At 39.1% G+C, this 24,329-nt stretch overlaps 1 protein-coding gene across 3 annotated transcripts in view; it reads right to left on the bottom strand.

Annotated features, from left to right (window-relative positions):
* enox2 (ecto-NOX disulfide-thiol exchanger 2) overlaps positions 1-24,329 on the bottom strand; it is a 181,050-nt gene that overhangs the window by 102,855 nt on the left and 53,866 nt on the right. Inside the window, exon 1 of one of the 3 annotated variants that reach the window (XM_063494457.1) lies at positions 20,640-20,858. The exons of the other annotated variants lie outside the window; for them this stretch is intronic. Within the exon in view, the coding sequence (XP_063350527.1) occupies positions 20,640-20,661 (22 nt within the window). The 5' untranslated portion in view covers positions 20,662-20,858. Of the gene's footprint in view, positions 1-20,639; positions 20,859-24,329 lie in introns of those variants that run through there. 3 annotated transcript variants of the gene reach the window in all.

Here is a 24,329-nt window from a genome sequence, read left to right as displayed (position 1 = left end):
TCTGAAATGACAAAATGAGTGCAACTGAATTGGTGTCCAACTGCATCAGACCCCCTGAGTGACAATTCAAGTGAGATCTGTCTAGCTCCAGAACAGCCCATTTTCAAAAGACAATTCTTTGCCTTTGATGCTATTTTGGGATGTAGCTACCGTACAGGTCTGAAGAGGAGAATTACCAGATGGCTACTTGTCATTCTCCAGGAGTCGGAGCTTTAAATGCTGGTCCAGCTTGCTCTCATCCTCAGAGCAGGGACTAATGCTGATCACGATCCAGTAGGACACACATTCTGCCTTTTTATAACCGCTGATTAGAAGCAATAGTCATTTTTACTTTCAGCTGTTACAACTACCACCAAAAGACATAGCAGTCTGAGTCCTTGTTCAAAAACTCAACAGCTGGGAATTTCTTATTGCAGATCTACTGATCCATGGTATGACATGACATACTGCTAAATGATTTCACTTGCCACACCTCCTATGTAAAGATAATCCAGTAGTAACTATCTGAAAAGCATCTAGTGCAAGTAAATCTAAACCATAACCACAATATCACATTAACGTAATCTGAATTTAAACTATGGCTTACAAGAACTCAAGTTTTATTTTTGTAGCTCTGGGAAACTGTTCCATTTAATATGAATACGGATAAAAATAATTGTTCTGATCTATGACGGTAGCGACATTACTAAAAATAGGTTTGAAGGTGTCAGAAAAAAAAGAAAAGGCAAAGTTATCTGACGATATGTAGAAATAAAAAAAAAAAAAGTTGTTAAAAATTCTCTCATGGTGTCTTTTTTCCATTTACAAATGACTTCTTGGGAACACTGTGTGAATGTCAGTCCCATTATGCCCATTTTTATGGTTGTGGTGTCTTGAATCTCCCTGTCATACCAGGCTTTTTGCCCTGCCTTTGTGTCCCTTCAGTACAGTATGAAACATTTTTTGGGCTTCAAATGTGGTTCAATGACCTTTTGTACAAACTAATTTGTTGAAAACTGTTAGCAACACTTTGTTGTATAATTTCACTGTAATATTTTGTCACCATTTTGAAAAAGAAAAAAAAAAAATCAATCTATCTATCTATCTATCTATCTATCTATCTAGAGAGAGAGTTTTGAGCCATTCCTCATTTCTTTAGATTTTGCTAAAAAGGGAAAAAGCTCCAGTGAAACAACACCAAAAAAAGTTTTTAGGCAAGCTTTCTTGTAACCTTCAGGAACAGTTCTCCAGGATTCCCGAAGGACATCATTTTGTTCCGTTCTCTGTCAAGATGACCGCACACTGCTTCAGTTATGTTGAGGTATGGCTTCTGGGGAGGCCGATCCATGACTGACAGCGTTCCATTGTGTGTTCTTCTATTCAGGTATGCTTCTACTTCACTGGCAGTGTGTTTGGGATCATTGTCATGCTGCAAAAATGAAGCCAATTCAATGTTTTTTAGATGGTATTGCATGGTAGATCAAAATCTGATGTACTTTTCTGTGTTCATAATTCAAGATTCAGATAGCTGTGGATGCTTACCGTCTACTTCTCCCTTGAACTTCTCCGTACATTTTAACAGCGATATGCTAAGAATATAACAGAAGTGTTTGGATTCATCACTCTATAAGACCTGTTACCACCGATTTCAGTCCAAATGTGTAATTTGACATACTTCTGCCCGGTTCTTTTTGTTGAATCCTTCTTGACAGCCACCTTTCCACTGAGGCCATTTCTGATGAGGCTTCAGGGAACTGGATTTGTCAACTGAAGAGCCAGACGCATCTGTTCATTCCTGCATCAGGTCTTTGCTGGATTTTTTTCCTATTTCTTAAGGATATGATTTTCAGATACTTTCATCTGCAGTAGAGAAGTCTCTTTTTTTAAGGTCTGCCACTTCTATGCTCAACATGTCCAGTTTCTGATTATTTTTTAAGGACACACTACACACCAATGCCAGATAAGCCATTTTTTTGGCTAGTAACTCTTTGGGAATCACCTTGTTGGTGCAAATATACCGTTATATAATCGTTAAACTGTTTATCTGACATTTTCCATTGACTGAATGGGAACAAATTATCAGTTTTTTTCCTGACAGGCTGGTAGAAAAAAAATTCTTCTGAAAAATGGTCTCAAAATGAGTGAAAAAAAAAAAAAAGAGTGTGTTTTGTTTGCCGTGTTTGCCAACAATATTACAGATTCAAAGTCAACACCAAGATTCACAGCAGAGCAAATACATAAATAAATAAATAAAATGCTATGATACTGCACATTTAAGTCATCCGCACAGTCTGGAATTTTTGTGCTGTTTTATCCTTACTCAGTACAGACATTCTAACATTTGGAGCTGTGAATGCAAAAAAAACAGTATTTAGTCACACATGAGAGTGCTAATGGACCCTGTGGCAGAAAATGTCAGCACTCATTGTCTGAAGTCTCTTGTTGTTTTGTCACTGGCAAATGGGAGAGAAGGTGTTTGTGGAAAAGAGGGTTTTAGCGTGCCAGAAGGAATTATTCAGTGGAGCAAGAGAAACCTCATTCTGAAATGACCAGGGAACAAGTCAGGGAGAATCTCTTCCAAATGCTGCTACGCTGATATTTGAGGCATAAATAAAGAAAACAGCTGAAGTAGGGCACAAGAGCGCAAAACATCTTTGTTTTAATTTGGGGAGGCTGGGAGCTGTCGGGGTCACAATGGGTCGCACTCAGTCAAGTAAACACCCACTTAGGAACTCTGAGTTATTTGATTTATTCAAATGCCTTGGGTTTCCACTGATGCATGCTAAAGATAAGCTCTGACTCATTTAAAAAGAGAGAAACACTGTGACAAAGGCCAAAGTGAATCATCTTTTTAATGTGACCCCTGGTGCAAACTTCACTAACAAAATATGCCACTGCAGGAAGAATAGTAAGCATAAAGTTTTGTTGGAGATGGCAAGAGTACACCATTAGCTAGTGTTTTTCAGAAAGGATGTATACATCCTTTTATAAAAATGCTGTAAATAAGAGATGATGGAATAAAGCCAATTTTACAGTAGTAACAGGTTTAATGCTGACGGCACTGCTAAATACTCAGTTAGCTGATGAGGATACTTTGTTGGCATCTGTCTTTACAAGAGGGGGGTAAATGTGTCACTTTGGCCAGCTGTAGCTGAGTGTAATAGTGGATGGCAGGCAAACTATTTGTATTAAGCAAGCCAGTTTGACAGAATAATCAGAAAGTGAATGTGAAGCAAAATCCACAATAATCCATAATGTTGTTATTTTAGCTACTAAACAATTTCTCAGGTTACTGGTCAGTTTTTGAATGTAGGGATTTGTCATACACAACTTGAGATATGTAGGGGTGCTTATTCCTTAGAACTCCACATACCCCATAAATTACATTATTATCATGAACTTGATTACCATAAACCTTATAGTAATCAAGTTTAAATAGTGACACAACAGTCTATAGATCTCTAGGCTACAGAAGAAACTGTGTTGCTACCCGCTACCCACTGATGTTTGATCGGAGCTTTACTTTGTCAAATGTTTCTACTCATTGCTCAGCTCCCTTGCCAACAAGTGCCTGGCATCTTTGCGCACAAGCCAAAACTTCTTTAAGAAATATTCCTTAAGTAGTTGTTGTAAAAACTGCCTGTAAATAAACCATGCTATCTGGTTCATTTTCTCCCCAAGAGTATCAGCTCACCTTCCTTTCATGCACTTTGCAAATATAAAAACTTCACAACAAGTAAATCCTGTATTATATGTAATTTAAGTTTACCAATGGAGAAAAAAATGAGAACAAAACTACTGAGAGTATCAGCTTCAAAAAGTCCGCTTCATAAACTGTTCATTGCCAAAAACATATATACATGATTCAGTTACAGTGAGCTAGTGAGCTGTCTGCCACACATTTTTTTTTTTTTTCATATGTTGAGTCAATCGCTCTGATTTTTCACACAGTACTTATGGGAAATGTGTAAACAATGCAGCTGAGGTCCATGCTCCTTCACACTCACCAGTCACTTTATGAGCTGCAACTGAGAAATCTAGAGGAATCAAAAGCTCTGCTTTGTTTGGACTTTTTCATCATTTTTTTTTTAAAACTGTCAAAACAAATGTTGTAAATCTGGATTATTTAAGCATGATTGTTCACCAGCTTAAACACCATGTATTTTCTTAATTTCTAATGCGAAATAAATAAGATTTCATTGAAAATTTCAAATGAAAAACAAATAAATTGTAGTTAGGCCCAGACTATGGGTGTGTTTTTTACCCTAAAGCTTGGCTTACAAGGATAATCGCCTATGCCTGCCGGCTTGCAGCCTCCACCATAAACTGCCAGGGGCATCACAGTCCTTGGCAGCGGCAGATTTGCATACCTCAGAGACCTGCACAGCAGCTACAGGGCGAGCAACGGCAAACCAAAGCCAACAATCAACTGACACCTTATTCATGGACAACCAAAAGCAGACCAGGTGACAAGGCAGCTGCAAGCCACCATTAACAGTCATTCTACAGGTTAATTACAGTAACTTTTCAGACTTATACTTCTTATAGATGCCTTTGGTCAACAGGATCTTTCGTCCCCTGATGTTAACTCAAGCTAAACTGTGAGTCGACAACAGTTTAGATTAATTAGTTTTATTCAGGTCCTCTTATTCTTATTCAAAAATATTGGATTGCACTACATTTCACAAGTGTACCTAATAAGGTAGGTGGGAGTCTCTGCTCCACACAGACACAAACTTCCATGGCTAATCTCTAATTTCTCTTCTCATTCTGATCTAGTGCAGGAGTTGATTCATAAAAATGTTTCACAGAGCCTTTAGAGCTTGGATAGCCTTCTGCTGACCTCTGTGAAATCAGCTGTGCATTCCCAGCTGTTTGCACATTCAAACCATCTCTCAGGGACCAGCTTGCTTTCGATAATTTGACCGATAAACTGAATGACAATATTGCAAATATCATCCCAGTATTTTTCCTTTTTCGCAATGGCTGAGTCTCCCTAATGAATAATACAGATATGGGACAGGAAATGACCTTTGCAGACAGTAAAAGGAATAGCCATAGAGGAGATCAGGCAAAGGCAATTAGGGGTTTATAGATCACATTTATGCAACTATAGATGAGGCAACTAAGCCTAACAGAGAGCCTGTCAACCACTATAATGAATAAAGATTCCCACTTCCATCTGAAACACACAGTGCATCCATTAACAAATCTAATACACTGAACATATGCCTTAGATTATGTTAAGGACAGTTAAAGTTCCATAAAATAAAGCAGAAAACCACTCTCCCTCAACTGGGAGACTTTTGATTTTAGCATTCATGCATATGTTATTTTGACATGTACCAACATCTGGTAAAAGCAGATCAAGGCACCTTGCCACACCTCAAAACTGCTCTGGAACAGCCTGCAGAAAAGCCCAAGGCACTGACCTCTTCTCCAAATTCCCCAGATCCCAATCTGATTAAGCATCCACGGGTTGCGCCGGAACAAGCCTGATCCACTGGGACCTCACCCAGGAAGGATCCTCTGGGTGCCTGAGCTGCTTTAGTGGCACAAAGCGGACTGAAAGAATATTTAGCAGGTGGGTTTAAATTTGTGTATAATACCTTTGTTTTCATCAAAGATAAACTTGCCAGGCTGCCACAGAACATTACTCATGTGCTGTGCAGAATGCATTATCATTGAAATAGAAGAGGAGAAGCCTGATTTTAACTGGAGTGATTCAGTGATTTCAGACTTTCAATCAATTGCAATCTCCTTCTCAATCAATAGAGTACTTGTGTAAGTGAAGAAGCAGTTGCACGGTTCTGTCTACACCCAGTACTGTTTTATTTTCTTTCCATCTCTGATGCTTTTCTGTGTAATTCATGAATTATACATATTTGACACCAAGATGAACCCAAGTAGCTTTCTTCTCAATACATTCAATATGGCACTGATGTAAAATCAATGTATTATCATTCAATCATATTAATAGGGCTGGGTTGTACTTCTAATTCCATGCAGGCACAACTGTTTCTTTTTCTGCTTTTCTTTTTTGCTTTTTGTGAAAATTCAAAGTCACATGAACAACAATGTCTATCTTGGGATAAATATTTATCTGCCATGATGAGGAAGGTACTTTTCATCATACAAAATAATAGCCATACACGTAGACTATTACACTTTAACCCAATCAGAATTTTTATACACGGCACTGCATATGCATAGGATTTTAGGTAAATGGGTTCGGAAGGTTTGTTTAGTTTATAAACAGGGCTGCTGAGAAGGATGTCAAACAAGAGATTACTGAGGGGAAATTAGCATTGCTTGTTTTTAATGTGGAACATTAAATTACCTCAGGCATGCAAACAGGTGCAGTCTAAACTTATTGGAAAGAAGGCTCTAGATTTTAAAACTTGAATAGTAAATGGATTTTAGGGGATAGACAAGATAATCTACTTATGCACCAATGATTTGTGGAAGAATTACAGACAGATTAGCAAAGACTTTTCATTATATAGAACCTGTCTTAGTGAAACCCCAACATGGACAGACCTCTAAATACCTCGAAGCCTCCTAGTATCAACACCGTCCCAGAGCAGCCAGCCAGCCAACAGCTTGAGCTATTTCTGGATTCTGATGGACTAGAGCTGAACTCTAATCCTGTCTGCATAAGACCCAGTTCCATACCATTGGTCTGAATTCCTCAGAGGTCCACACTAAGATCATTAATAAATACTGGCAAAGTCACTGAGAGACTTCAAGAAATATAATGATTTCAATGATATGTTCTCATCTTACGTCTGGCACCTTGCGCTTCTCAATAAAGGTGATTTTCAGCAGGCTGCATTTTGTTGCCTGCTTTACATCTCTGAAAGGCAATTATCCCCAAGTCAGTGTTGCATTCTACTAAAGATAACTTAAAAGTAGCGCATATGGTTTTATCAGGTCACTCCAGAATACACTGATGGCATCTGGAGTTTGATGGCTTCATCATGCATCTACAATCTTCAACAGTGACTGACCAGCAACCGCAAGAGACACACAGCTTCTTTATTCCTGTCCTCTAGGTTCCCAATGAATTTTTTTCCCTGTCCTGTTGGAGTCATGTAATGAATAGTGAAACTGACTCCCATCCAGCGGGAATCCCACAGGAATCCCATAATGCACAGGATCTCCCCTCAAAAATGTCAGCTTCTAATCTCCATACTGTTCTGTTTACCTTTAAGCAGCTCCTGGGGATTAAGTTCTCTGCTAGATCCACATTAATGAGAATTTGTGTGACATGTCACTCATACAGAGAAGCCCACTTCACCAGCGCTCCCCACCTTGTTCTCGCCCATGAATCCCCAATTCAAAATTAATTTGCAGTTAGAAAGGCATTTTCTCGAGTGCTGCTGAGGAGGCGTCTCTATCAGCCTGTTCTTTTGGTGGTGGTGTTAGCTAATGAGGGCCTGGTCAGGAAGCCAAAGCTGACAGCTCGGCTCTTTAAAAGCCTTTGTCAAAATATTGCTTCAGGGGAGACTTGAGCAGCTAGTTGCCCACAGGAACACTTCCACCATGGGCATAGCTCTTATTTCCTCACAGCTCTGTTTACCTGCAGGCTACATGTCCACCTCCTGTGCATCACAGGGCATACTCAGTCCAACATTTGTCAATAACAGGAAATGAATACAGATTAAATGTGGTAATATCCAGGGACACAGAGACCAGCACTAAGTTAAATCTAACTAATGAATGAAATAAAATTAAATAAGTTTAAAAAATGTTTTCCAATTCAGATTTTCAGTTTGTTTATCTTGTGTGCCTGCATGGCGACGCATGTATCTGAGTCATAGAAAAAAAAAATGTGTCACCTAATTATGACCATGAATAAACAAACAGAAATGAATATGACGTCAAGTTTGGAAACAAATTTGCTCTCACAACATACGCAAAACCACTGCTCTACAGATCAAGGTTATGTGCCAAGTAATGCAGTGATTTGCCAGGAAAAATAAGAAAGCAGAAGACCTCTTGCTTGGCAATTCACGTACCTGTTGAGTAGTCATCTTTGAGCCACTTATGAATGCAGATAAAGAAAGCAAATAAATGGCTAAATCACAGCCTAACCAGCTGATGGTTTTGCGATTCCATTTCAGCAAATCCAGTATATAAAGTTTTGTTCTTTGGCTACAGATTCTTGTAATTTATATGCACACATTCGTTTCTACAGAGTTCAGCAATCATACTCCAAAAGGGTAGCCTTTAAAGACAATGCTCAGTAATATTTTATATAGCTTTTGCTGTGAACAAAAACTATAAGATCAAAATCCATAAATATTTCTTTCTTAACTGATCGGCTATAGCCATCTTCAGTAACCAGACCTATTTGTGTTCACAACAACACATAAATGAGCAACACTAGTGCACTGGTAACACACCAATCTCATATACATGACTTACTTAAAATGCATATTAACCCCTAGTTGAAAATAGTCCAAGAAATGCATTACTTCTGAATGATACTTGCTTCTCCCATCTCTGCTTTATTATTAGACTTTTAATTTATTGACAGTTATAAATGCTGATACCGATCCATTTATCACTCCTCGTGTGGTGCTAATGAAAAGAATCAGGGTAAAGTAAGAAGTTGCAGTTAAAGAAAAAAGAAACTACTTGGGAAAAAAACAGAACAGTTGGGATAAAATGATCAAAATTTGCACCTAAATTGAAACTAAATAATAGCACTATACTATAGTACATTAAATAAATAAATACTTTGTACAAGTATTATTTCCTTCTTCAGTTGCAGATAAATATTTCAGAATCACTGCATTACCATCAAGATGTGGACAACATCTTGTCATATGGTGAGTTACTCTGATTCTCACCCCTAGGAAGAACCAACTGGCTTGAGGCTGAGTGCCACAGTGAAGTCACAAACCATAGCTTTTAACATGTGCAATAAACTATAAATAAACTTTAAGCACTCCCCTCATAATCCATATAACATGTGGGTAAAACAAACAACACTGAGAAAGTCTGACACCAAAGATGAAGGATAAGTCTTGGCTGAAAATATCCCCGTCTATGCCATGCTGCCACACTATCATTTGTCATTAGATGTCTGGACAGATACCAAGTCTCAATATCCTCATCCACCAAAGCGATGACACCATGGCCAAGCTCTGAATAAAGAAACATGGAGTAAGTTGAGCAAACAAGATGAATCCCTTCCATTAACAGAAGGACTGTGGGCACTCCTGCCATTCCACCATTAATTATCTGGTCTTATGGGAAGATTAGGGTAGAGAAACTAAGCCAGCAGCCAGACTCCACTGAGTGGGCCTCCCCTGTTTAATTACCAAAACGGCACAAACAAATGAAGCCCCATAGATCTTCCAAGAGGATAGCACTGGAGGCTATGATTTGGCTGAGCCTGGCTCCACTCCTATGTGTTTTCTTTGTTCTCTTCTGTCCCTCTTTGTGCCGTCTATCCATCCATCACTCATCAGAGCATGCAGACTGGAGACTGTAGTTACACTGTTATTGATGGCTAAAATGATGAAAGAGGAAAAAAGGAGAGAATACGGTGTGACAAGCGCAAGGTGGCAATGACAGACTATTTAAAACTATAAGAAAAATGTGCAAGTCGTTACCGAACTTCAATTCCATCACAAAAATCCTAAACAGTGGTCTTGCTCTTAGCAGACCCTCCTCACCCTTATACTTAAGAGCCCAAGAAATAATTAAACCTACTCCTAGACTCTAAACTTTGATCATTAGAAATTTTCATTGAACTTTTCTCTTAGTCTGGGACTAGGTTTAATCCATGCTTTTGAAACTTGTGGTATATATTTTACGCTTTCATCAAAAGAGAAAGAACTTTATACACCTTTTTATTATTGTAGCATCCGTTAAGGTTAGCTGAAACTCTGGGTCAACATCCAGAACATAATTTTGTCTTCTTACTCTTGATAGACGCATTACATGAACTGAACTTTTCTTCAAGTATGGAATAAAAATTCAGTTCACTGGACAAAAATGACAACTTTTGCATTTATTGTTTTAATTACTTCTTCGCATTTAATCAAGAATATAATGTTACAGTAACAAACAGTGAATAGAACTATTTGCTACATCCTCACACATAGCGACTTAATAGTCATTTTATTTCCATTCTGTAAATCTTCAATCTCTGAATGCAAACGCAAATAGGAGGAGATTGACATGCTGTGCTCTCGATCCCAACAGTACACATTTCGATACAGACAGAGCAAACACACCAACAAAGCGCCCAAGTATGTGTGCGCAGACACGCATTCAGCTGTCCTCACCATTCTTAGTGCTGACAACTTCATTCCAGCAGTGATTTGAAAGTGCAATTGTGTGTCGACTGGCAAGTAAAGATGAGCGCCGTGTCTCAAAGTTCCCGCAAACAATATTTTCTGTTTCTATGCAACAGAGTGTGACAAGCATGACAGTTTGCAACAGTGAAATAACCACAAAATAATGTGAAATTCTGAGTAGGAATAGTAAAGGAGAGTCAAAACATTGTAATGTCAAAGTTAACATGTCACTAACACAAAATATACTGTAGTACTAATGTACTTACAAAAGTCACTGTTCATATAAGCGTTTTTTAACTGTATCATCCTTCAGAGATTAGACTTCAACACTTTTCCTTAATTAACTAGAACTGGACAAGTTTTTCTACACTGCAGAATTACTGTCATTATATTACATTTTGAACAGTCCAATCAAGATTAGACTGAAGTGAGGGACTTGACAAGCTCTTCTGCATAATGTATGACTCCTGCATGTACAATTCAAGAATGTACTACGTGGGCGCTCTGGACAAAACTAGATACAGTATGAAATCAAAGCCAGAGACTTTTACTGCTTCATGCTTTTGCTTTTTAGGACTTTACATTCTTTAAATCTGGAAAAATCAATCAATTAAGGTAGCACTTCCTATAGATGGATGTGAATTATAAAAAAGATAATCACAGGCACATTTTGAGAGTACAAATCATAATCAATTCATAAGGATGCACAAATCTTTCTGGGGGGACTCAATCGAAAGATAGATTGTTAGTTACTTTGACAATCTTTTCCATTATCATCTTCCTCAGTCTAACCAGTGATTGCTTGGAGCGACATAATCGCTCCCGACATCTCCCGGTGACACCTACTTGTGACTGATTCAAGTTCATCTGATGACATATCTTCGACATATCTTTATCAAACTAAAATGCTCCATTGGACTTCAACAGGGAAATTTATCATTCTGCTGTCAGCAAATTCTTCCTGTATAGGCAGTTCAGGCTTATACTCAAAACACATGCTGTTGATTTATTGGCACGACATACTAGACATTTCAAAATACAATATATCAAAATGTTTAAAAAAAAAAAAAGAAGCACTGATAAATTGCACAAACTCCTGCTAAATAATTAGAAGCAGAGTGATCCACTGCAGTGTATATAAGGAGTCATTTCTACTTCAAGTAATTATGGGCTTGCACATTAGATTATAAATATTCTTAGCCTGGAGTTGTTTCTTGAAAAATGCAGTGAGCTCAGGAGAAAGCCATCTTTCCACTATAGCCCCACAGGATATTCTTCCCCTTTTGATACCTTAGAGAACGGTTAACCTAATACCTAATATCCAGGAGGTTACAATAAGCCCAGAAAATGCTGCGGGACCCCTGGTTTGCCTGGTGATGGTGCTAAGCTGAGCTGCACTGAGCCTCAACGAGTTAACCCTGGAGCCTGGTCCAATTTTCTCTCAGTGCAGCTTCGGTCCACAGACCACACTAACAAGCTAAAGCTTCAACGCTCGTCAAAAAGGGAAGCATTTGGGCACTCACTAGAGGCCAGAAAAAATACAGGCTATCGGTGCAACCCTCAAGATGGACACAATAATTAATCTTCATATCGATCCACCTCTTCGACTTCTGTTGGGACAGGCACAGAAAGCATGACTGAGAACCTGCTGTATGTTTTAGCTTTCTGAGAGGAAGGCAGGGAAAAGATTCTTCTTAGCTATTCCTCCCACTCAGTTTCAAACATATACACACACTTTATCATCAGCCACCCTGTTGCATTAGATACATTTGACTTTGCCTTCAAGGAAAGCAAAACGAAAAAGGAGGAGAAACTGATATTTGAAGAAATAAAGCACAACGAGGGGCAGGATAAAAGAAAATACTACAAGAAGGCAGTAAGAAGGACAATTTCAATCAAAGAAAACAGGACACAAAGAAGCCATGAATCATATTTTGGTCCATTTCAATAAGCTATATAAAAAGCTATAATATTTAACAGGATTTCTTTTGGAAGAGCTGTTTTAGGAGCCACCCTGAAGCGAGGTTCAGATGGTCGTCCATTCACCACCTTCTTGTTCCTACCAAGCCTCCTCTGACAAACTGCCTACCAGCTTCTGACATATGACCCATAAAGGCCAATGCCACCATAAACCTAGAGCCATGGTGATTTGTGAATTCAATTACCTCTCTGTCTGTAATGGCTGTATTCAGTGCCCTGCTGTTAAGTCAGCTGTTGTCAGCATATGTCCTAAAGGTCACAGCTTCCACTTCGAACACCACTAAGCATCTAGGAATGATTATGTTAATTAATTTTTGAATTTACATCAGCAAACAACGCTATATGAACTGTGCAAAGCCTAAAAGAGAAACAACTATCGATTTTTGGGACTGACAGAAAACAAAATCAACAAGTATTTAAAGATGTGTAGACATATCAAGCTACATTTCTTTAAAGCCAACATATTCCTGCTTTTGGATATTCCTTAAAAGTCTTTATCAACATTTAAATCAAATAAAAATTGTCCATCAAGCATCAATGAAGATACAGGTATCGACTTCTTTCATGTAAATGTCTGACTGAAGCAGCAGTTTCATGGGCAATACTGATGATTTATGACTTCATACAGAAGCTTTTCAGTCCTTGGACCTTTATCTAACAACTCTCACCTCATGTCAACACCAATATTGCTCTCAAATCAAGCATTGATTGAAAATGGCAATTTTTCTCCCTTATTAAAAAAAACCTACATTCAAGAGGTAACAGAGATGGGGTATGGCACACAGCAAAGATCTATGCTTACACTTAAAGCTGGCACTGCACTCTATTAAAAAAATCCAAAAAGTAGCTCCAGTTCTCTCCATCTCATCTGGATAGCCAAAACAAAACATACCTTGCTGCACATGTACCGTATTAACATAAACCATTTTGCTTGGTATGTGCTTCGGTTACACTCCATTTGCTCATTTTTCCGGCATTCACTAAAACGCCTTTCATAAGAAGCATGAAAACTCAAAGAACAGGTGCAGTGGCAATTCACATGGCTCAAGCTGAACTGCTGAGTCCCTTTTTCACATTATCACAAGAATGTTTGTTGACACTTTGCCAGTGTGGTAACGGGTGTAATCTGAGCCTTAACCACACTAGAGGTGCTTTCTTAAATCGGGCTAATGAACAGCAGCAATGTCACTGTGTTTTTACAGAAAACAAGAATGATGTTGGAGTGAGAGATCAAATTTGGGACTCCTTATAGAGGACCTTTGTCCATACTCTGGATTTTTTTTCTGTATGTTTGTTTCTTTAACGCTTTAGAAATAACAAGAAAAATGTATAGAACTCTACCAAGGTAACGCTGACTCTTTACCTGAACGATATCCTGACCAACTCTGCTTACGTGGATTACACATGCAATATCATGAGTGTTTATTTAACTTAAACATTTGTGACCTGCAACATGTTGCATCAAACGATAAACTGTTGAGATTTTGGATATTTATTTCTCTAAAAACCAAAGTAAAAGGCCAGTAAAGGGTCTAATTGTGAACTTAATCCATCTATGTGCATGTCCTGAATTTAACTCACACCACTCATGTCGCTGGCGTTCTTAGGTTCAACCAAATGCTGACCTCAACTGGCATTCCAATGTTCCAAAATAGACGGAGCTATAATTTAAAGAACCCAACTGGAAACTAAACCACATTCCCGGGTATAAAAAAAAAAAGAAAAAAAAAAAAAGAAAGAAAGAAATATATTACACTGGTGTTGTATCATCCTGCCATAAATGCTGACCTTTCTTCAGAAAAAAAAAGCTACAGAACTAATATTGGCCAGTGGGATGTGCTGAGTACAGAAAAAAAAAAAACCCTTGCATTTATCCAGCAGCGGGGGTCTGACTCTAGCCAGACTCAGTGCAGTAAACATGCAAGTACAGGGCTTCCTTTGAGCTCAAGCACCCAACTTTTCAGCTGGTCTAGTTCCATTTCAGATAGGGTTTTTTTCCCCCCCTCTCTTCTCTGGTGCTATGAAAAGGTTCTACACAGTGGGGACCTTTGAGTAAGTGTTTGTTGATTCAAAATGGAAAGAAACACCCCAAAGAAAAATTCACCACAGAAATGTCTCTTGCAAATGGAAAATTCCAGGGTTACCCCAAGTCTTTCAACTTGATTTCCACACAGGGTAAAGGCATCATGTAAACATGGCTTAGAATATGAAGTTAGTGAGTCTTACATAGCCATTCTACCATTCCATAAAAACACTTTGTTATTCCTTGTAGAGCTTCACCAAGAAGCAAAATGCCCCTAAAAGACAGAATACAGAGAACCTCGGCTACCCTATTAATAATGCATTCTTGGATACATTTTGTCCATCCATTCTGGTACCTTTTTGTTTTCAAGCTCCTTCCCCCCCCCTTAAGCCAATCCTTCTTCCCAAAGTAAGAGCCATATAAATCCAAGCTCTCAGTCTCCATTACAGTAGAGTGATGGCTGCTTTCCAGACAAGCAATCTCTGGACACCCCTGTTCTTTGGTCCAAACTGCTGAACCATGGTCTAAGCTATGGGGGAAATGTTAAACATATCGATGCTGTGAAGGACAGATTTTGGCCAAGAGGGTCAGTTCCTATACAACTGATTCATAGGACAGAAGCAAAAGGGACATAAATACCATGCAACTTATTTTAATAAATTTTGTCTCCTCCCAAATTAATCCACAGTATATGCAATACATTATTCTTACATTTAAAGAAAAACAAATCCAAACAAAATGGAACTGTGATATAGAAGTTAAATTTAGTGGCTTGATTTATCGTACAATTGTAAGGAAGATGATTTATTGTAATACCATCTCTGAAGCAGCAGTGGGCACAGTTAACTTCCAGGATGTACAACATTTGTGTCCTACATCCCTCTGGTGATCCATCATGGTATACATTTTGCTACTTTGAAGTATTTTGGGTTTTTTTTTGGCACTGCTTGATACAGCAAAAATACCTTAAAAATAAATACTAAGGATTATTATCCAAGAAGTACCACATTACCAGGTAAGTGTAATATTTTACAACCATTTCAGTCAGAGTTGTCTTTTCTTATCTTCCATTACTATAAAATGATACATCCCAAAAGAGCTATCATTATTTGTCTTGTACCCAAAACGATTTTCCTCATGGACATGTCATGCTTATGACAAGTTCCATGCTAATGTGTAAAATAAATCAGCTTGATATCCGAGACTCACTAGATGATCACCAGTCCAGGCAGAGCATTTTAAAAATCAGCCATTTCCAGTCCCTGACCAGTCAGTCAGTGAATCTATATAAACAACGTTTTTGTGTATTCGCTAGGATGCTGCTGCCTAATGTTGTAAAGGCTTAACCGGTCAATTATGACTGGTGTGTACACCTTAGTTCAGCTGTCCCCAAACCACGGGCCAAGGACCAGTACCTGTCCGTGAGTTGTTCGGTACTGGCCCTTGAGAGTGAAATTTATGGTTTTCAGGGTGTTTAATCCTTTTTTTATCGTTATTTTGTTATGATTTTACCGTTAACTCTGTTTCTCTGGGTCTTTTCCCGTATGTTACGAATAAATCTTCTTTTTTGGTAGCAGTACTGGTTTTATTTTGTTGTATTTATCCGCAACACCTTAAAATATCCAACAAAATATTGTTGGACATAAACCGGTCCGTGGCGCAAAAAAAGTTGGGGACCGCTACCTTAGTTCACAAAGCTAATGCCGAGGTCCACAAACCAAAGGTTGGCCAATTAGTTCTTATAAGCAATTATCCTTAATCAAGCAAACAAACACATATAAAAGTTAGGAACAATATAAATTTAACTTGAGTTACGTTGTCCGTTATTAATCACCATTCCATATCTGCCATGTTTAAATCTCTTGGAATTTATCTTTCAGTGCATAATCTTTTGACCAGAACTTTGTTAATCCTCCTGCTTTCTTCCCCCTTTATGCAGACCATGTCAGTTCAGATAGTATTGGTTTGAAGGGTCTGAACTGATTCGGCACAAGTGAAAGTGTGTTTACATTTAAGAGCGAGCCATTGTGAAATATGGGTGCACATGAACATTATTTGAGTGACAGGATCCAATCTCTTTGTTAAATTTTGGCTTAGCCTACCAAACCTCCCATGGGATTGCAAATTACACAGAATTTTTGAACCACTGCAGAAGACGTAAGTGTTCAGTATAGGTTTTTTGAGAGAAGTCACGAAAACGCAGAAAAGTTGTACAGCATCTCCCTGGTGAACAGAATAATCCAGCTTCTTCAAACCACTACTCTCTTGTCTTCTGCTCAAAGGGACTGTCAGCTGGGTTTAAATCAGCAGCACTGCAGCCACAATCCCATCTCACAAACTTTAAATGTAGAATAAGGCTGATGGCTCACTTCATCTTTCATGTAGCTCCTGAACTTGCTGTTGCAAAGTCCTTACCTCCAATTTCAAGGTTCTCTGCGTGGCTGCTTATCTTGAAAGTGATTAGTAATGAAGAGCTCTGTCAGTGATAGCATTGGAGCCCCCGAGTTGGTTGCCTTCAGGCTGCCAAGCTCTCTTAGCTACTCAATACCAGATGGCAGGTTGAACTGCGGCTGCTGCCAACATTGCTGATCCTCACAGGAAACTTCCACAAGCTAATATACATTTCTTTAACCTGAACAGATTTTTAGCTTCACTTTAGCACTTCTGTTGTAATTCAGAGGCTGAACACTTAGACTAAGTTAAATAGGATTCCTGGAGGGCACATACAAGTGAGCGTTAGACACAGCAATTAGCAACATTCATTACACTACAGTAGGCTGCTACAAAGATTTAGGACCAGCAGTGAGGCAAACAATCAAGTCACCACACCAACAGTCTTCAACATCAGACTAACAGATGGGGTGCAGGAGTGATAGCACCGAATGAAAGGAAATAACTTGACAAAAGCAGCCAAACACCTTGTAAAAGGTGATATACATCATTTTCATATTGGGAGCTTTGTAAAGTGTTTCTAATGAATGGCTCTTGTTGTTTCAAGACAGAAAGTTAAGGATGAAACACTGTTATCCACAGTGCTTCCCACAAATAAGGTTTATGGAAAACTATGCATTTCTGCACTCTAAAACTTACCAATTAGTTTTAGAGTGCTGTTTTTTTAAACTAATACAGCTTTAAAAAAATGTCATTTGATACTAATGCCATCAGTTGTCACAAGTAGCAGTATAACCCCAGGAAACAACAGCTGTTTAGAAAAACGGGTAGGGTTAGTTATGTCTCTCTAGATCATCCAGATTTTTCACTCTTCTCGATAAATGCAACAACGCCATCTACTAGTATTGGTACATGGGAATCTTTGGGGGAGGAAAAAGGTAGGAGCTTTTATAGATCTGTAAGCCAAACACATGACTACGTTTAGGGAGAGAAGGATTTAAACAGCTGGGCCCTAATGCAGCTGCATTTCTTGTAGTGTACTAACGGAACATCAGGACATCCTTTAAGAGAAAACCCTTGAAATTCTGGCTGAAAATGAAACCAGTTGTTTCACTTTGACATGAGCATATCAAGGACAAAATGCTGCACACACTTTTTTGGCCGTAATGACAAAAAACACTACCATAATCTCACTGGTCAAAATCTAATAGCAGCCCATGGCAAAATTTGAACAGTACAAATATTAAAAACTTACTGATAATTCTGCAAGGTAAAATGGTAACATTTCTTTCTATATATAAAAAGCCAGAATTCTAAACTATAAAGTTGCCATCTTTACTTTTATTTATTCGATTTTTGACTGGATGCACACTACAGTGATATACAGTATGTGAAGTAGCTAATACTGGATCCCAGTGAGGTTTTTCACCCAGTTTTACAAAATCCTTAGATTCTTACCAATGAGTTAAAATGTTTGGCAAGTCCTCAAACTCAATTTACATGAGCCATATTAATAATGCCTGTACAAGCAGCACTACCCAGACTAGCTAGATTTGCCTAACAGACAACACCAAACACTTTACCAAAGCTTCTGAAGTGAAACTCACACTTTTTGAGTGCACAACTCTCCTCATCAGTAATATAAAGAGCTTCCTACCTGTCTGTCAGAGCAACTCGGAGCAGTCAGGTGACAGAATTCCAATGGGCCGGCTGAGTCAGGAAATGACTGAGATTATCGCAAGAGTGGATGAAACTGAAGCCAATTGCTTTTCCATTTTAAACTGATATGCTCATGATTGCCACAAACACTTATTTCTGTGACACAAAGATTAATAAACTAGCAGGTCTCCAGTCAGCTGGCTTACTTTTCCAGGTTCAGCACACCTTAAATATAACAACATAGAGTTTCTTAATAGTCCTGTGTAGTTATTATGGTATTTATCTTAGTTTCCTTTTTTCACTTATAAGGCATGTGATTTGACTTTGAATTGCTAAGGCAAAGAGAAAGCATCCTATGTGATGTCTACGTTTTAACTTACCAAACACAGAGCAATTTATGACAAGACCAAGTAAATTCCTGCTTAGTCAGGCTGTCACTGAAGTCGTTTTTTTCACTATATCAAACATTTCCCGATCGTATAAAAGTCATATTTTTTCTTTTTTCCCCCGTCTTTTGTCACATTTTTCTTTCCATCAGCCAGCACTGCTATAAGAGCTCCACTTAGAAACTGCAAATTGTCATGCAGCAACCAATTAAAATTTAAGAGTTTCCAAAGTTGCTAAATCTCCTGGCATTATACAGCAGTCCACTTTGTATTCAGTCTTAATTTGTTCTGCAGCACTATCATCCAATGCCAAAGAGAGCTGAAATATTTAAGCTGCTTCTCAAGCACTCTATGTACAACCTATAAATCCGGTCTCTCTGACAGATCTAGGGAGCAAAGTGCCTCCCCTCCCTCACGCCATTAAAGGCAATCTAAAGATGCTCTGCCAGTTGATCAGAGAGGACTAAAGCAGTGTGGAGGTAAATGGCTGTCACAAGGCCTGATGGACCTATTCTCTCCCAGTGGTCATAGGGAGGCACTCGACCTCCATTCACTCAATTTGATTCAAGGCATGTTTGTGCCTCTGGAAGGGTAGGAAATAGGAGAAGGGAACTGATCCTGTCTGTCTGTGCAAGATAAAAAGAGAGTATAACGGAAAAATGAAAACCCTCTAATCAGGAAAGGACAAGAAATACATTTTTATTCACTGGACAAGAGCACTAGCCTCTGCCCTGCCCCCCTCCCCTTGAATCATTTGTTTTATTAGACTTCTGTTAATTCTTTTTTCATCACTGCATAGTGACATAAAATAACCAACAACAAAAAAACCCAAAACATTTAACAGATGTTCAAATAAAGGATTTCAGATTTATGGTTGCTCTTCACAGGTGTGCCAACTTTGCTTTACTCTTGCATATACAGTGGGCAACAGGAAACCGCTTTGTTTAGTCACTGCACTCACTGCATTCGGAAATATGGCAAATTAATGACATGAGACTAATCTTTGACAAGTCATTGCTCGAGAAAATTAAGATTAGAACACTCAACAACAATAACAACAACAAAGCTGTGGGACATCTGTGGCAAATTTACCCTGACTATAAACAGAGGACTGCCAGAATAAAGCAGAGTAAGCAGGTTAATGTGAGAGTTCAAACAACATCGCTTGCTTAATTAGATCCTGTGAGCCCAGAGAAAATGTCCCATTTAAAACAGAGCTCCTTATGTGTCGCAGGGATTCAGGGAATAAATGACACGGAAATCCTAATTGTTGGACGTCGCAGCAAAGAAACCAAACAACTTGCTTACCCTGCGAGATAGGCCCATCCAGTATAATATGTCTCACCAGGCTCGATGATGCTGGCCAAACACAACAGAAACCGGACTGAATGGCATGTGAAAATATGCGATATTCAGCAGCAGTGATCCGGCGTCAGCGTGGATTCAATCTATTCTGAAAACTTCCATCAATAAAAAAGCATATCTGGTTAGTCCAGATTAGAGCTACGACTCCGTTACAGTGATAACTGTAACATCCGCACAGGGAAATACTGCAGGTCATTTCTCATTATAAAGCTCACCCATTGTACATCAAATGCTCAGACACGCGAAAAAACAACGCTACCACAGTGGAGACGGGCAGCACGGCTCTTCTATTGCGGTTTCAAAAGCTGGTACACGCCCGACAATTAGAGACTAAACACAGCTAGGAAATCTCCAAGCCTGCTCTTATAACTTCTATCAAATAACGCAGATGAGCGACAAAATGTGGCAAAACGTGCGCTAACTGCCGTGCGCCAATACACTGTACTGTAGCCTGCAGCAGAATAAGTAGATGGGGGGAAATAAATAACATCTCTGCTGTTAATATAACCGGGAGTAGAATAAAACTTGACGCGTGTATACCTGTGTACTGCAAGAGAAACATTGTCCACAGAAGGCGGTGTGCGGTTCCCGTCGGTCCTGTGCTGTAGGACGAAGTGTATGAAGTGGAGGAAAAAATCCTTGAATGGAGACGGGGCTTGTTCCTCAGTCAGTCCGCTCCGCTCGGCAGACTGGACTGCAATGAGAGCAGCTAGTCGAAGCGGGACCTTTTAGCTACGGCAGGCGAGCCCGCCCTCACGACGTGCCCGGCTGGTGACTGAAGGGGAACACTACAGTTCGCCTCCGACACACGCAGCGTGCAGGCGAACTGTTCAGGTTGAGAGCGTGTCCGTGGGAGCTAGCGTCTCTGGCAAAACTCCCGTTATTCAACGTGCTATAAAGCCGAGCCCGAGCTATGATGGGCTGTCAAGAGATGATGATGTTTTCACGGAGAGCTGAAGCCGAACTACCCCCCCTACGGCAAGTCACTCAAAGCGAACAAGAGGAATCACTAACATGCACCGGCTGCTGAGCTGAATGCCAGATAGACAAGATGCACATTTCCAACTTTGCATTTAAAAATCTCCTAAAGGTGCACCAAGCAATACATGCGCATGAAAGCCAGGTAATCTGTCCCAAACTTTTGACAGCTGTGCTTTGAAGGTGTCATTCTGCAGCTTGCCGGTTGGAGGAGGAGAAGCATAGAGATTACCGTTCCAGTGCCATACTTAGCATGCAGACTGGGTGAGAGGCATCTCTTCCATTGCTGAAGCTGCAGATAATCTCTATGATTTAAAATAAATACATTAAGAGAGGACTTGTCCAACTAGTAAGTGATTATGCTCTTATTAAAAATGTGCCGGTTTCCACTTGCTACTATAATCTCTATAAGAGATTTTCAGCAAATCTGTGATCTTAAGTGATTATACTATATATAGTTTCTTTACTTGATCTACAGCCAGTCAGGTTTCTAAGTTGACTCTGCGTCTCCATGATGGTTTCAGAAAAAAAAAGTGTATTTCACTGAAATGCTTCTGAAGATATGAAAAATAGTCTACATCTCTTTAATAAAGTAAGAAATGTCTCCACCTGTGTGTGTGCTTGTGTGTGTTTGTGAACAACCCCGCTGAGAACTAGACTTTATTTAAGATTTCTAGATTTCCTGGCTTTTATATAGCCCTGAATATCTCTGGATAAATACTGACCCCTTTTAGAACCAATTTGTTATTACATAATTTATATATCACGCAAAGAGCTGTAAATATCCAACATGCACACCTGAAGCCCCCATTTAGAACATTATTATGATTATTATTATGATTATTATGATACTACTGTTAATTTTACTGCACAATTTAAGACCACTTTAATTGATAATCTGATTGGCGCAAAAGTGCATGTGCGTGTTATTTTCTACTCAGTATTTAACTGTCATTTTATATGATCAAACAGCCACATGATGCCCATTCTATGCATGTCTTACCTGAAGTTTAGTTTTTAACATCAAAAAAGATTTTGCCTCTATTTACCATCTATTTGTTTGTCACTTTGCCTCTTTGTCTGGGCCTCTGAACTGTCACAATAATCATCCTCCTACCCTTCCAATATACGCAATATAAGGCTGCTGAACAGCTGATTAGTTCACTTAAGTCTTATGTTTGGAGTATTATGGGCTCAGTGGCAGTAGCAGTCTGTTGGCCATCTACCTGCAGAGATCATCGGTTGTCAGATGGGGGCAGTGTTAAAAATATGCGCTACAACCATTGTGCGGGTGCTGTTATTGGTCCGTCGTCAGCCAGCTGCCGAGAAAAGTGAAGTTATAACATACAAAGAGCTGAAGCTGCAGTCACTGTCTGTACGTTTCATACTGTATTTTTTAATCTTTGATGCGTTTGTTTGTTTTTTTCAAAAGCTGTCTCTGCCTTCCCTTTCAGTTGGGTTACTTATTTATAAGGGGCAAATTTCAACCAAATAGACACAACTGCGCTAACACAAATTTGATTTGATTCCTGCATTTTGTCATTGCTTGCAAGACAGGCAAGTGATGACAACATAGAGCCATCTGAATGGAGTTAAAACAACAGCTATGTGTGATCTGGAAGTCTACTAAAGCTCTCAATTTTAACCCAATTCTGGCTTGTGAGATACTGAAGTCTTTTAAACATCTAAATAACAGAAAATTGCTGGATGGAGCCATTCAGCTGATACTTCAAATCTGGCAAATGCATTTCAAGGGACCCAAGTAAATGCAGTGTCCATTTTAAAATCACTTTGGATGAGCAGTTTTCATATTTTGACTTGAAGAGGTTTTCTTTTAACTACGACAAATGACTTCAATCACTCATTTTGCATGGATGAGCAGTTCTCAGGAAAGCTGCAAACGCACAGACAAATGTCTGTGTGGGTTTCAGTTCTTTGCCTTTTCCCCCAAGTGTTCATCAGAAGTACTTCAGAGTTGGTGGGTGACCTTTCAGGATGTGAACTTCACTGTCGTTCTTATGAGCAATTCCCCCAACGTAGCTAAAAGTTTCATGCTACGCTTTCACAACAATCCGTGCATGTGAGAAATTTAGGAAAGATCATTAAAGTGCAGAAATAAACTACCAACAAATCCTCAGCCTCTGGGAAAAACTGCCATGATATTTGGGCAGAATTATTAAAAGTTAAGTGAATGCAAGCCTCTAACACAAGGCACATTTCAATGTGATTATTAAACAGCTGCCTCAGATAGCATTAGCTGTGCTCCTCAGGTTCACTTAATGTGTTTTGTTTATTAGCAGCGACGTGTTTATCGAGATTATCCTTTTAGCTGTCCTCTTTTTTTTTTCTTTTTTTTTAACAATAGCAGACAACATATGTGCCTGCTGGCTTTCACACCCACCAAATGCCTATGATCTGGCATGATCTGGGTTGCACTAGTTGTTAAAAATGACTGAAACTTCTGCGACTGTAAACACTGTTTTGGTTTGATCAACACACAGTAATAAGATTAATTACGCAAGCAAAACAGCAGAGCAAACACTATTATGCTTCCATAATTAGCCACAAGCTGTGTACAGAGACATGAAAAACATCCATGAGAATGTTTCTGAAATGTATCGCTGCAGTGGTCACTTGATCCTCTTATCCCTGATCCCAAACACTCCCCCTTGAGACAACAACATTACCTGCCCACTGTTTATGCTGGTAAAAATAAATAAAAAAATGTAAGATTAAAACAGTGTATACACAACATTGTCATTCGTTGATCAAGGCTGGGGTACAGCCATGCTGCATGCAGAGCACCTAATCTGATCAAAAATCTGGTTGAAATTTGATTAAGGTGAGGTACTACAACATCGTCCTTGTGCCATTCTTGTGGCAGGTCCCCAAGTCTGCGACTGTTTCGATGCCAGTATAGTGCAGGTCCTTCTGGATCAGGACCATAACCACAGACTTTTTGGCCAGTATTTAGTCCTGATATGTCCCCTACTGAGCACACTTGGGACACTATGTTCATCAGAGGCAATCAAAACCAATGACCATTGCACAGCTGCAGGCTGCAATCATCCCGGAATGGAGAGCACCTCCTTTTTCTGACTAGTACATTTGATTCAGCCTCTAATGGTTAACACCTGAGGTTTACTGTTCATTTAAGGTGAAATAAACACTGTGTTCATTTTGGAAAGATTTCAAAAATTGTAACCATTTTTCCTGAGAAAAGATTTTTCCTGGCAACATTCATGTTGTAGC

This window comes from Pelmatolapia mariae, linkage group LG2 (assembly GCF_036321145.2).
Source record: "Pelmatolapia mariae isolate MD_Pm_ZW linkage group LG2, Pm_UMD_F_2, whole genome shotgun sequence".
Classification (NCBI taxonomy): Eukaryota; Metazoa; Chordata; class Actinopteri; order Cichliformes; family Cichlidae; genus Pelmatolapia; species Pelmatolapia mariae.
This window is presented reverse-complemented; position numbering and strand designations above follow the sequence as displayed.